This window comes from Jaculus jaculus, chromosome 10 (genome assembly GCF_020740685.1).
Source record: "Jaculus jaculus isolate mJacJac1 chromosome 10, mJacJac1.mat.Y.cur, whole genome shotgun sequence".
NCBI lineage: Eukaryota > Metazoa > Chordata > Mammalia > Rodentia > Dipodidae > Jaculus > Jaculus jaculus.
Genome location: NC_059111.1, coordinates 64,873,394 through 64,887,610, shown reverse-complemented (window position 1 = coordinate 64,887,610; position 14,217 = coordinate 64,873,394). Strand labels below are relative to the sequence as shown.

General features: G+C 37.7%; 1 protein-coding gene across 1 annotated transcript; it reads left to right on the top strand.

The window, feature by feature from the left end:
* The first annotated feature begins 560 nt into the window (after positions 1–560).
* Positions 561–13,925, top strand: Pdk4 (pyruvate dehydrogenase kinase 4). Its single transcript, XM_004656206.2, has 11 exons — positions 561–1,181; positions 2,095–2,236; positions 3,452–3,523; positions 4,241–4,425; positions 4,589–4,675; positions 5,105–5,182; positions 7,795–7,871; positions 9,749–9,847; positions 10,034–10,144; positions 10,442–10,555; positions 11,842–13,925. The coding sequence occupies exons 1-11, from the start codon at positions 1,052–1,054 to the stop codon at positions 11,983–11,985; spliced, it is 1,239 nt and encodes a 412-aa protein (XP_004656263.1). The 5' UTR covers positions 561–1,051; the 3' UTR covers positions 11,986–13,925.
* Positions 13,926–14,217: the final 292 nt, after the last annotated feature.

The following is a 14,217-nucleotide window of genomic DNA, read 5'->3' as shown; positions in this document are numbered from 1 at the left end:
AGGGCTATATTAGGATGAAGGAGGAGACAGGAGCCATCAAGGAAGACCTTTTGCGGCAGGTAATTTATACAGGACATTTCAGGAAAACTCAAGTGCCTTAGGCACAGAAAATGTACTAATCTGATGCAAAGTAAACAAAATGAGTCAAACTGGCAAACCATTCCCCCTTTTTATTTTGCTTTTAATTAACAGAGATAAATCTAACAGAAAGGGTTAGGGGAGAAAAAACGAATTAAATGGTTGTTTTCACCCCGGGGTTAGGGAGAAGATAAATTCACTCGAGTAGTTCCTAAACGCAAAGCAAAAGGAACATCAAGTTCCTGCGAGCTCTGTTTCCTGTACAAAAACGTGGGCGGGGAGGGGGGTAGTCCATAGGGTGTTCATCCCTTCCTCTGTCCAATGGCAGGGAAGCCCATACTTTAGTACGCGGCTGATTGGCTACTGTAAAAGTCCCGCTCTGACAAGCACCAATGCAATTTTCGAGAACCTTGATTCTTGGAAGCAGTTTTGGGTCAGGAATGTATGACATTGAGACAGCGTAGGCATTGTAAACAAGGACGTGTCTGGGCGGCCTTCTACCCCACAGCCACCGGGGCTCTGTTCCAAGAGGCCGGTCTCGAGCCCACGCTGCCCCACATGTCCACTACAGCTTCCTCCCCGCTGGCCTCCTTCCCACCCGGTGCCCCTCACGGGCCGGGCACCAGTGCCAGGCCACCCCGTGGTCACAGTACCCGGCACTCAGCTGACCTGACAGCGGCCAGGGGGCGGGGCCCAAAGTTCTTTCCCAGGGCTGATTGGCCTTGGCCCAAGTTCAGGACGCGTCTGTGTCCCACGGGGAGAGGGCGGAGAGACAGATAAAAGGCGGCGGGCCGGGAGGACTCGAAAGTCAACACACGGCATCTGAAACTGGTCACCCGGCTTCTCTACCCTAGAGCACCCGGGACCCCATCTTTTAGCGCACCTGCTGCTCCCAGCTCGACCCCCATCTGCGCCCGCAGCCCTCTTCGCTCCGGTCGGTGCCAGCCCCTGCCAGGTTCCGGTGGGCATCAGGATGAAGGCGGCCCGCCTCGTGATGCGCAGCGCCAGCTCGCTGAGCGGCGCAGGCCTGGTCCCCAGAGAGGTCGAACTTTTCTCGCGCTACAGCCCATCCCCGCTGTCCATGAAACAGCTGCTGGACTTTGGTGAGAGGGGACATAGGATCCAGGAGGACACGCTAGGACTGGGGAGGACCAGGGCAGGAAGGGATGGGCTCGAGGAGAAAAACAACTGCCATCCACTTGGGCAGCCAAACCCAGGAGTCTCAATGTCCGCGCGACTTGAGTTTTCTTGGTGTGACTACCTTCTCATAGTTATGTGCCTGGACAAGGGTCAGCCACCTGCTATACTGCTGTTACTGGATGGTTTCTTCTGTTTCCTAGACTTCTGAGTGCAAATAGTCTTTGTTTTCAGTCGCATCTGACAGTGAGCTAGAATCTTTCCCCCTTCTTCGCAGCATGGTACCTCTTAGAGGCAATGCCTGTTGCCATATAAAGTTACTCCAAACTGACAGCTTTTGTCCCTTAACTACCCTCCCCCTTGCACAGAGTAGCTATCTCTAAAGATTGTTTTTATAACTATTGTTTTCCATGAATTTCGGTTATTGCTGGAAATATTTCCATACTTTCTGCACCAATGTCATAGGGAAAGATTCAATAAAGCCAGTCAAGTTGTTTATGGCTGGTCCAGAGACCTCAGAACTCCCACTCGACCCCCTTGTCCTCTCCGCAAGTGTTCACGTCCAGGCTCATTAAAGGAGCTTGGGTTGTTGACACGTGCTGATTGACTGCACTCTTCATCAGAACTGTGGGATGTTCTCATGTACTCAGAACACATTCTCAAAACCAAAGAACAATAATTCTCTTACAGTGATCACTTTTCAAAGAAGAAAAACAAAAGAAAAGACAATGAGAATACCTGTTTATGAATTATCTATAAACAGTAACCCCACTGAGAATGAGCTATAATTTTATGGGTCCTCAATCTTTGATAGCTATTTATTTTCAAAAATATCACTCTTATAGCTTTTATTTTAAGAATGAATATCATTTATTATAGGTTCAGACAATGCTTGTGAAAGAACTTCTTTTTCATTTCTGCGACAAGAATTGCCTGTGAGGCTGGCCAATATCCTGAAGGAAATTGATATCCTTCCTGACAGATTAGTAAATACTTCTTCTGTGCAGTTGGTGAGAAGCTGGTGAGTAGTGAACAGTTTTGAAGTCTCTAGTTTTAAGAGAGTCGTCTGAGTATGCCTGCTCATACCATAATATTATCATACTTGGATAACAGGTAGCCTGAACAAAAATATACTCTTTGAAGTTATAAAGAATTTTTCTATTAATTTAGAGTAAGTTATCATTAGAACAGTTATAAAGCTGCAAGTAGACTTTTTGTTCTAAAATTGTACATTCCTTTACAATTTACTTTTTTGTTTATTTTTTTATATTTATTTATTTATTTTGTGATAGGGTCTCCTATAGTCTAGCCTGGCCTGAACTCCATATTAGCCAAGGGTGAACTTGAACTCCTGATCCTCCTGCCTTTTTACCTCCCAAATGTTGGGATTACATGTGTGTTCCACCATGTATGGCACCATTGGACTTTGGGAGAAGATTTTAAAAACAATCAACATATTTTAATTTTAACTTTACATTATAAAAGAAGGAAGTTGGTTTCACAAAAGAAATCTATTTCCTGGAAAAAAATTCAGATGACTACAATTTAGGGAGTGTCTATTTGTTTCTTTACAACGACTAACAAAATTAGCTGGGTACAAACCTGCCTCTCTCTGGTTGTAGAATCTTTAGCAAGAATTTTCGAAATTACCCCACCTGTTACTAAAGAGAATAAAGTATACACCTCAAAGGGATATTTGAGTAAAATTAAATGAAATAATTCCTTAACAAAGAAAAAAACACACTGAAAATAGCACCAATCATATGACCAGCACTCAGTGTCAGTTACTATAATTACATTTTAAAAGCAAGAGTACAATGCCTGGAGAAAAATAGACTTATTCAAACCCACTGACTGAGCAGTTGTGTTCACTGATTAAAGAAACATGGTACTGTTATCCTCACCGTACAGTTCCAATCGGGAGTACTTACCATCACAAGACTTTTACCCTCCTATAGAGGCATGTAAAAAGAATTTTTAAAAAAAGCCTTTTTTTAAAGGTTGTTTCTGTGTGTTTTGCCATAAGAAATGAAAACATTCGCCAAACATAATGGTCATGAAGTAGAGGGCTGTAAATGGTAGCTTTTACAATTTTTCCCATTATTTTCCAAGTGTTCTGAAGAAAAGCTTTAATTTTAAAAATAATGTTTACTTTATCTTTTCAAATAATTCAAAAGCTTTTTTATTTTTAGCCATTTATTTCTGACTGTTAACTCCAGGTCTTCTCTCTGAACAGGTATATCCAAAGCCTGATGGATTTGGTGGAATTCCATGAGAAAAGCCCAGAAGACCAGAAAGTTTTATCAGAGTAAGTTCTATAATAAATATTTAAAAGTTTGACTATTTCCAGACATACTCCTTAGGTCCTTTTAAATTCCAAATTAAAGGTGTTCCAACCCTTGGTAATAAATCACCACCACCCCTTGCAAGTGAGAAATTTCAACTTGCTCAGTCTCCACAAATAAAGAAATATGGAACTGAAAACTGGTGCTGGTATGAGTAATGGAGAGGGCTTGAGAGTTTTTCCTTTCCAAGGAATTCCCTTTTTATTATAAATTTAGTTCAATAATCAGATTTACAGAAGAATTTACTGTTGTATAATATTAATAGATTTAAGGGTTATTGGAGAATATCCATTTTCTTTCAGAGTAACAGTTTCTAACTAGTTAAATAGTAATCTTTCTTAAATCTGAAAAGAAATTTCAAGGGTTTTTCCACAGTGGCCTTCTAGAGTCATCTTTGGTTTTTGAGAGCAAACTTAATAAATACCCATAATGAACATAGCAGTCATAGAGTGAGTAGTTTAACATGTAACCTGGAAACAAATCATATTTATGAAACCATCTGCTTTATGACCATAAAAGAATGTGTGGTAAGAGTCCTACTGAATCTTCACTCTGGTATTTTATCATTTGATATGCTTAGACTGGTACTGAAAAATTAAAAGGAAGTTGTTGAGGAACCTGTGGAAGAAGTGTGGGTGAAATGTCCTTAGCTGTCACTAACTGTAAGTGGTGTGGCTTAGCTTTGTAGACACACTCATCAAAGTTCGAAACAGACATCATAATGTGGTCCCAACGATGGCTCAAGGAATCATTGAGTATAAAGACACCTGTACAGTGGACCCAAATACCAATCAAAATCTCCAGTATTTTTTGGACCGTTTTTATATGAACCGTATTTCTACTCGGATGTTGATGAACCAGCACAGTAAGTGAGCAGCTCATGATCATGGTCTGGTCTGGAGACATGGGGTAGAATAGAAGTCACACTAAGTGCATATTCCATCATTTGAGGTCACAGTCTTGCTCAATGGTAACTCTATTTACTGTTTTGATTTTTGTAACAGGCCTTTGTCTTTATTTTCCAACAGTTCTCATATTCAGTGACTCAAAGACAGGAAACTCAAGTCACATTGGAAGCATTGATCCAAACTGTGACGTGGTAGCAGTGGTGCAAGGTAATTGTTTTGACTTTTGCATTTCTCTTATTGAAAATGTATAGTACATTGTTGGCATATCTACAATGGAGGGGACTGTGAATTAATTTGTGTTCATAGTGTTCTGTTTATAGTTTAGAAATAATGCCATCAAAGTCCTTGGCTTTTGAATGTCAGGGGTATAAACATTTATATATATTATAAAAAATTTAAGCACAAGAAGCTTAGATGCCTCTTATATATTGTATTTCATCTCATAAGTGTACATATGTCTATTGACACAACTTCAATAAAATATGCTTTAATAAAATATTAAAAAACACTTTTCTGTGCACCTAAACCAATATTCTAGTAAATACTTTAGATTAAGGGTAAGATGAACTTTGAAGATCCCTTGAGAACTGTATGTGGCACAAATTCATTTTATTGTTATGAAAAATTTCTATTCAGATGCTTTTGAGTGTTCGAAGATGCTCTGTGACCAGTATTATTTAACATCTCCAGAATTAAAGCTCACACAAGTAAATGGTAAGTCGTATGTAAGATATATTTGAACCTATGGAAATCTCAGTGTTCTCCTTATATAATTGTGTTTTGAAAATATAATACAAATCATCTTCCACATTACTTTTTTTCTGTTGAATTTGCCTGGAATTTGTACAAAGAAGTGTGTTTTTTCTTCTTTGAAGCCAAGGTTCTCTATAACTGTGTCAGCAGGAAAGTGCCAATTGTGCACATTCAGTTTCTAATAATAACTCATAATAACCCATAAGGAAGAAGGGATTGAACAAAGGACCTACATTCCAAGATCAGGAAACATTGTTTACTATACATTCAGTTGTTAGATAAGCCTGTAATCTCAGCACTTAGGAGATGAGGCAGGAGGATCAGGAGACTAAAGCCTTGGTGCAGGGCAAGCTCCAGGCCAGCCTGGGCTACATGATCATCCATCTCCATCCCTGCACCCCAAAAGAAACAAAAATAGAAAAAGATAAGGAGATCTAATGTAGGAAGAACAGTTTATCGCTGAAGAGAGTCTTCTAAAGAGTTTTCTTATAAAACCCAGGAACAAAAATATCTCATAAAAATAAATAAAAAGTTTTCAAATATTTTATAAATTGTCCTATAAGAAATGAAATAGACACAGGACAAATATTGAGTGATTCCACTCATATTAGATATTCAAAATGTCATAGTGACAGAAGAAGAACTTAAATAGTGCTTGGCAAGGGGAAATGGGGAGCTGGTTTTCAATAGGTATCCAGTTTCAGTTATGCAAGAAGAATAAACTCAAAGATACATACTACATATAGTTCACAAAACTGTATTTTACATGTAAGAGTTTATCCTGTTATATGTTCTTACCTCAGTAAAAAATTATTCTATAATGATAGACCACTGTTTGGAAACAGGGCATACTTTAAAAGCCTCTAGGCTGATGAGACAAGGTCTTTTCACACTAAAATGATTACATAATGAATGTGAGGCACAATTTTTATCCTATTCCCTTGTGTTCTAGAACACAGTTGCTTCTCAAAGCAAAGCATTATACTTAAGTCAAATAACTTTATATTTTCTATGCTCAGTAGACATTGTTTCCAATAATATTTACGTAGGAATAATTTTTGCTCCTAACAAGATTAGGAGTTGTTCAGATTAACAGTAGATATGCTGCAGAAATAACTCAGTCAGTAAAGGGTTAGAAACGATTTTTTTTAATATGTTGCAGTGAAGCACACTTGTGATCCCAGCGCCACAGAGGCAGAGACCTCCAAAGCTCTGGGGCCTGCTGTCCAGCTCAGCTAGCTTACTTGACATATTCTAGGCCACTGAGGAAACCCTGCCTCAAAAAATGTATACAGGAGTCTAGGAATATAGCTCATGTTAAAGGTGCTTGCTTTCAAAGCCTACCAGCCTGGGTTTAGTTCCCAAGGTGACCATGTGAGCCATACACAAAAAGTGGCATAAGTGTCAGATATTCATTTGTATTTGCAAAGGCCCTGGTATGCCCATTCACATTCCCCACACGTGCAGATACATAAAAACTTTAAAAGAAATTATTTCTTTGAGAAGCGGTACAGTACCTGAGGAATGACACTTGAGGTTGTTCTCTGGGCACAAATACACACACACACACACACACACACACACACACACACACACACACAGAGAGAGAGAGAGAGAGAGAGAGAGCAATTAAGCAAATAAGAGTACACTACCTCATAAACTGGGAACACGAAAATTTACATGAATGCTAAAATAAAAGTAGGAGCACAAATAATTTAAAGTATTGCTAAGTGTAAGAAGCATTGGATAATATTTATAAGTGGGCTACTTGAACTGTCTAATAAAGGCAAGACCTTGTGTTCTCTGATTCAAACTTGGCCAAGGCCTGGAACATTAAGGAATATTCTTATTCTAAATAGCATAATGGTATTTTTGTTTCTCTGTTTTCTTTAGCCTGTTGGTGAAGTTTAAACATATTTAATATCTAAGATTTAATGTTTTGATAATATATAGTCGGATGTTATTTAAATATGCATTTAAAATATGAAAATCATAGCTAACTTAGTTTCAGTGTTACACACTATCAGCAATAATTTCTTCTATCTTAAAATTCATATAATTTTAACACAGAAATTGCCTACTACAACTATGATAAAAGTAGAACAATCTGTGTAACCTAATGCATACTATAATTTCACACTTCATTCAACTTGATACATTTGTAAAGAAATGCAAAAATTTATATCATAAAATACTAGGTAAAAACCAGAACAGCATTTGAAAATAGGCCATTTGTCTTTGCTATTTAGAAAGTTCTAGGTCAGAACTTCCAGGTGAGGAACATAGGGATTATTTCAGTCATGTTTAAAAGTAAATCAAAGCCGGGCGTGGTGGCTCACGCCTTTAATCCTAGCACTCGGGAGGCAGAGGTAGGAGGATCACCGTGAGTTCAAGGCCACCTTGAGACTACAGAGTTAATTCCAGGTCAGCCTGGACCAGAGTGAGACCCTAGCTCGAAAAACAAAAAAATATATATATATAAATATAAAAAATAAAAGTAAATCAAACAGTTATGGAAGTTTGTTTCAGCATAGTATTTGTTTCTCAGCTGTAAATGTGTTTGATTTTTCTAGGAAAATTTCCAGGCCAGCCAATTCATATTGTATATGTTCCTTCTCATCTCCATCATATGCTCTTTGAACTGTTCAAGGTATGATACCTCCCAGCTACTTTCTTACTGTCTCTAAATGCTTACACTTTTGTCATTCCACAATGCAACAAGAGAACTTTATACCTTCTCCTAATAGTCCTTCTCTGCTCCAAGTAGAAAAGCTACACAGCCCATATTTGAAAGGTACACACAACTAACTGTAGCATCAGCATGTATTTAAAGGTAAACAATATGACTCATGATGTCTCAATACTTTAGAGCTGAGAAGATGTGCTCATTATTTTTCCAGGTGTCCATGAAGGACTGGTCATTTATTCATTAGCAGAGATCATGGGGTGACTGGTTTAGTGAATGAGTTCTGGTGACCGGCACACCCATAGGCTGGTCAAGCTCCAAAATCCTGGGGATCAAGTCCATCCAGCGTCACTGTAGGCAAATGTCCACGTTGAGAATCTAGAGTATGCATAGAGGGCAGTCAATTCCTTCTGTAAGCTAGTTTGACATGCATATGAATCACTGAGTGATTGTGTTTAAATGAAAAAATCTGAGGCAGGAGGTCTATGGTGGGGCCTGAGACTGCAATTCCAAGGATATGCACTTGCTCCCACATTTTACTTGCCAAGCATGTAGGACAGTGATCAGATCAGTGTGGACTAGGATCATTTGCAGGACTTGATGAAACATCAAGGGCTGGAGAGATGGATTAGCAGTTAAAGGTGTTTGCTTGTAAAGCCTGATAGCCTGGGTTCAATTCCCCAGTACCTATGTAAAGCCAGATGCACAAAATGGCACATACATCTGGAATTTGTTTGCGGTCAGGAGGCCCTGGCATGCCAATACCCTCTCACTGTCTGCTTCTTTCTCTTTGTCTTTCTTTAATAAATAAGTATAAATATTTTTAGGAAAGCATGAAGGCATTTGGATATTTGTATTCTGTAGCTCTAAGGACTCAGATGTTCCTAGTCTGGGCTAATCCGATGCTAAGAAACAATCTTTTCATGGATTCTAGTCTTGTACCAAAACTCTGAACTTAAACCAAGATAGGAAACATCTAAAACATTGTGGTCCTTCCCAAGATATCCTGGATTGAAGTCAGAAAACAAAAAGTAAAATTTACTGTTTCCTAACTTATCCTAATATTACTGAAACTATATACTGATTAAACTACAAAAATCTGATCTCTTTTACTTAACTTTAAATCTTATATTACATGGATTTTTAAAGTGATCCAAAAGGAAAATAAGTTAAATAACCCAAGATATTATGTGTAGAACATTTAGTCACTCAGATGAAAACTTATTTTAGCTTATTCTGTAGTAAAGAGCAAGTGTCACTTTTTCATCGATTTAGTTTATTTTTAAATTGAATGATTTAACTCATGAAGTTTTTTTTCCATCCCTAGTAAAAGTTAAGATAATCATCAAATGCAAATTGAAATTTAATTTAGAATTATTGACTGTCCTTTTAAATAGTAACAACCTTTTCCCAGCAAATTTTATAAAAGCCAATAAATTGGTTCAATGATTCACTGTTCATTTGTTATGTAATAGTCTTTGGTATTTGGATATAAAATGTAATGGAAAGTCGGAAAAAAAGAGAGCTAGGAAATGGACTATAAAAACCAATTTCTACATTTAAATTAAGCTTACAAATAAGAACTTGACAGCTAGCAGAATTGTTTTTCCATTAGGCATTACTCCCAGGAGCTATATTACATGGTAAATGAATATTTTTCATTATATATTCTACATGGCACATCCATAAATGGCTCTTTTACAGAGCTGTTTTACCACTCACTTGAAAGAATAGAAACTTTGAATTATCCTCTGTGCTGCTTTTATTTTAAACATAAAAAAGAGGAATTTATTGCCCCACATTCTTCTGCCATTGAATTTCTCTGGTTTTGTTTTCTCTAGAATGCCATGAGGGCAACAGTTGAACACCAAGAAAATTGTCCTTCCCTTACACCAATTGAGGCAACTGTCGTTCTGGGAAAAGAAGACCTTACAATTAAGGTAACTATTATCTTTGTGTTTTGGTTGTTGTTGTTCTCGCTGGAAAAGACTAAAAATGACCAATAATAATATGACTTTCTGCTATGGACAATTGATCAAAGCCATGACTTTTAAATGAAGGAGATATATTTTTATGTGAACAGGTGCACATTGTTGTTAATGTGTAGCTCTGTTTGCTTGTTTCAGATTTCAGACCGAGGAGGTGGTGTTCCCTTGAGGATTACTGACCGCCTCTTTAGTTACACATACTCCACTGCCCCCACGCCGGTGATGGACAACTCCCGGAATGCTCCACTGGTGAGACCAATAAGATGACTGAATTTATCCCAGCCACCTAGTTCTAAATGTAAAATAGGAATGACAAAGAAACATTTAGGAAAGTCAAACAATTTAGTTACATGAGGAAGAAGGAATATGAAAAAGAATGAAAAGTCCAATATGGTGCAACAGTGCCAGAAAAACCACAGATTTTAAGCCAGAGTTACTTATTTAGGTTCTGAACATCAGTATCAGTGAGGATCATAAGTCCTTCCTACATTTCATATCCCAATGATCATCTCTGCTTCTGACCAACAACTGATCTTCTTCCCCCAGGCTGGTTTTGGCTACGGCTTGCCAATTTCTCGTCTCTATGCCAAGTATTTTCAAGGAGATCTGAATCTCTACTCTATGTCCGGTTATGGAACAGATGCTATCATCTACTTAAAGGTATCCTTTGAATTCAGTAGAAAACCATATGCTTAAAACAATAGCATCTTCTTCCCGGGCATGGTGGCACACTCCTTTAATCCCAGCACTCGGGAGAGATAAGTAGGAGCATGACCATGAGTTTGAGGCCACTCTGAGACTACGTAATAAATTCCAGGTTAGCCTGGACTAGAGTAAAGCCCTACCTTGAAAAAAACAAAACCAAAACACTAGCCTCTTCTTGTACAGCTCTGAGTTCCAAGGTCCATGCCAAACTACCTGAACTAAATTGGTATAAATAATAATCAGTTATTCTTTTTTATGTTTTGGTGTATGCTACATGTATCATTTAATATGGTAGCTTCCCAAACAGAAAGGTGGGCCATACTACCTGTCTTAAGTAGAGCAAAATTGTTAGTCAGGTAATACATTAAGCTTCAGAGAGACAACATGTTGATGTGGATTTTCTTTCAGGCAACTCCTCTTGGCATTTGTGAGAGTAGCTATATTTCTGTTTTCCTTAACCATATGTAATATATGCTAATAATGTTCTAACTTAGAAAAAAAAAAAAAACAAGACATTCGTGACCTTAAGCTACCCTTATTAGAAGCGCAGGAAGTGTGACTGCTTACAAGCTGTCAGTGGGGTGCCAGGCATTTCCTGTTTGAACTTTAAAACTTGGTACATGATTTTATCCTCTATTTCTGACAAAGCCTCAGTTTGTCAAAATCACTATCCTGATTCTGTTAATCATTTGCCAACTATTTCAACTGAAAATATATTTACAGACACTAACAACTAAAACATTAAGCCTCCAGACCTCCATTATGCACTTGAGAATTAAATGCCAAATGGCCTTTGACTGTCTGAAATAGTTAATGTAGTCATTTCTGAAATGGGTAAAAGTCTCCAAATTATTGTGAAAGGGCTCTTCAACAGATGAATAGTATCAGATTAAGTCTCTCCCTTTGTCAGAGATACAGGGGTTTTTCCATGGGAAGAATTGTTTTGCTTTTTAACTCTGTCACATCAGTGGTCTCCAAAGGTCACATGTAAATATTGAAAACAAATTCTGTCCCCTAACTTATAATTCTATTGGGTGGGTGGACACAATATTGCTTTCTCAATCTTTTTTAAAAAGTAGTTAGCATACCATGACTTCTGGTGCACTCTTACTACCAAGTCAATCCAATGAGTGTGCTTGAATACTAAGTATGTACCTCTGAGCGTATTTTGAATAACCAAGTTCAACTATACACAGTTTCTTTGGTCTGATGTTCTCCTTCCTGCCCCCACCTTCTTTTAGGCTCTATCTTCTGAATCTGTGGAAAAACTGCCCGTCTTTAACAAGTCAGCCTTCAAACACTATCAGATGAGTTCGGAGGCTGACGACTGGTGTATCCCGAGCAAGGAACCCAAGAACATGGCAAAGGAGAAAGTGGCTGTGTGAGGAGGGCTCTCAGGACATTTCATGGGATCAAAGTGGGTCTCCGGCAGTGCTGCTTCTGGAGTGTTAGTGTGTGAACTCATTTCTGCAAAAGCAAAAGATAGCGACAGAGGCATTGACGCCATGAGGAATGGATCTCAGTTCTGTGGTGCAGGAGAATGCAATACAGGGCTGCAAGCTAATAGGTGACCTGCTCCTACCATAGCCATGCAGAACAACGCATGACTATTCCAAATCCCCCAAGAGAAGTGAGCTACTCTCCATCTCTTTATCCACAGGGGTGAGGAAGCAGGAGTGCCGTAGTCTCAACAGCTGCTGTTTTAGACCTGTTGTTGCCATCCACATAGATTGATATTGAATGAATATTAAATGTAAAGATATCAGTGTGTCCTGCCATGAAAAGTTTAAAGCTTAGTTTACAGTACATGATTAGAAATGTGCATAAATGTACATATTGTATATATTTATGTGGTCTTGAGATGAAAGGATGGAAAAATGGGTCAAAATATTTTATTTAAATTTGTAGCTAAGACTTTCAGAAGGAAACCTCTTCTGTCAACAGCTCCTTTATCATGCTGTTTTCCTGTCTAGACTGCGCACAAGTGAAAGTTTGTCAGGTTAGCTAGAATTGGGTAAGTTAAATATGTGCTGAACTCAGGAAGTTGGGGTTGGAGAAAGAGAAGAATGGCCAAAGTGACATCTTGAAAGTATCTTACCTTGCTGTGTTTGTAAACAGTAAACTGGAAAAGACAGTATTGGGGAAAGATTCAGAACCTAGTTCAGAAGGAAGGGCTGTTCTCTGAACTGAAGTGGTGATCATGCAAAAGCATCCATTTTCTAGGCTTAAAAAGTGTGTTTTGATTGCTTAATTGTATTCTCTACACTCCAGCATTTAAATGTCTGTTTTCAAATTTCCAATTGTCAAATGGTTCAGGAACATTAAAATTTAGCATTGTTTCAAATGAGTATCCTAGAAATAAGAACTACTCATGCCAGAATGCTTTTATTTGAGAATCACTGGTACTCTGAGCTAATGAATGAAAACTGTGAGAGACATGGTACTTCCACAGGACTGTGGTGTAATTTGTAGGGTAACAAGTCATTCATGCAGATTACTTAGAAAAGAAGGAATGAGAGAAGGGAAGGAAGGAAGGGAAGCAGAAGGCAGGCATCTTTCTATATTCCCCACAAACTAATCCAAGAAATGGTCTGTTTTCATGGATAAGTTATTAGGAAGAGGATAAAATTGGTGTCTTTCAAAGCGATATGGCTTCCTTAAGTGAGACTCACTCTTGTAAGGAAATGGGCTTATGAGATAGAAAAAAATCATGTGTCAAATTCATGTTTAAGATGAAATGTAAGAAAAACAGCTAACATTTTCTGCATTGTAAAATAACCAGAACTGTTTATCTGTTGACCTTGACACATATTTATTTAATCTTGTGATGACCTAGTATTGTGGTGCTTTTGGTTGTGGCAACAGAAGCCTCAATTATTTGTTTTGGATTTCAGATTTTATCTTTAGAAGTCCTAGACTGTGGCTTTGTTGACATGACTTTGACTCATGCATTTATTAATAACACAAAACTGTTAGCAATGAGTTATTTGTTGTATCAGTTTGTATTGGAATTTCAGCTAAGCACTTTTGCACATTAGTACTTGTGTTTACCAAAGATTTAAAGAAGTTAATTAATTAACCCAAACACTGTGAATTGTCTTTAAAATAATAGAGAAAAATGTTAGTATCTCAGTAGCATCAACTATGTAAATGAAGTAGAAGTAATTTTCCTTGTTATTTTGACCTGTGGAAGATCTTCATCTCTAGTGGATGGCTACTGAGTGCTCAGACCCACTTAAGTTATTCATGTATGACTTGTGTTTTGTCTTTAGGTTATGTACAAATAAATGTGACCCCTTTTATAATAAATTTTTTTTCTAAAATAGTGGATATGGTCTTCGTATATTCTTTTCTTGAATTACAGTATCATGGATGACCTGAGTGAAGGAGACTCTCTACCTTATATTCAATTATAAATTATACATACATTTAGCATAACCTTTCAAAAGTATTAAATGCAATTAAAAAATCCTTATTTTTAACCAAAAAGTAAGTGTTGAGAAAAAGGCAGTTGAGAAATTTTGGATTGTCCTTTTTTTCCATAAGCCTCATGAGAATCACATACTAAGACCTATTTATGTACATGTGTTTATTTAATGACCACTTTTTCAATACTT

What these genes read in the sequence shown, in the direction of transcription:
- Pdk4 (XM_004656206.2), top strand. Translation starts at nt 1,052, where the DNA reads ATGAAGGCGGCCCGCCTCGTGATGCGCAGCGCCAGCTCGCTGAGCGGC. An exon ending in TGCTCTTTGAACTGTTCAAG is followed by an intron (nt 7,872 to 9,748) that starts GTATGATACCTC and finishes TGTTTTCTCTAG; the next exon opens with AATGCCATGAGGGCAACAGT. An exon ending in AAGAAGACCTTACAATTAAG is followed by an intron (nt 9,848 to 10,033) that starts GTAACTATTATC and finishes TGCTTGTTTCAG; the next exon opens with ATTTCAGACCGAGGAGGTGG.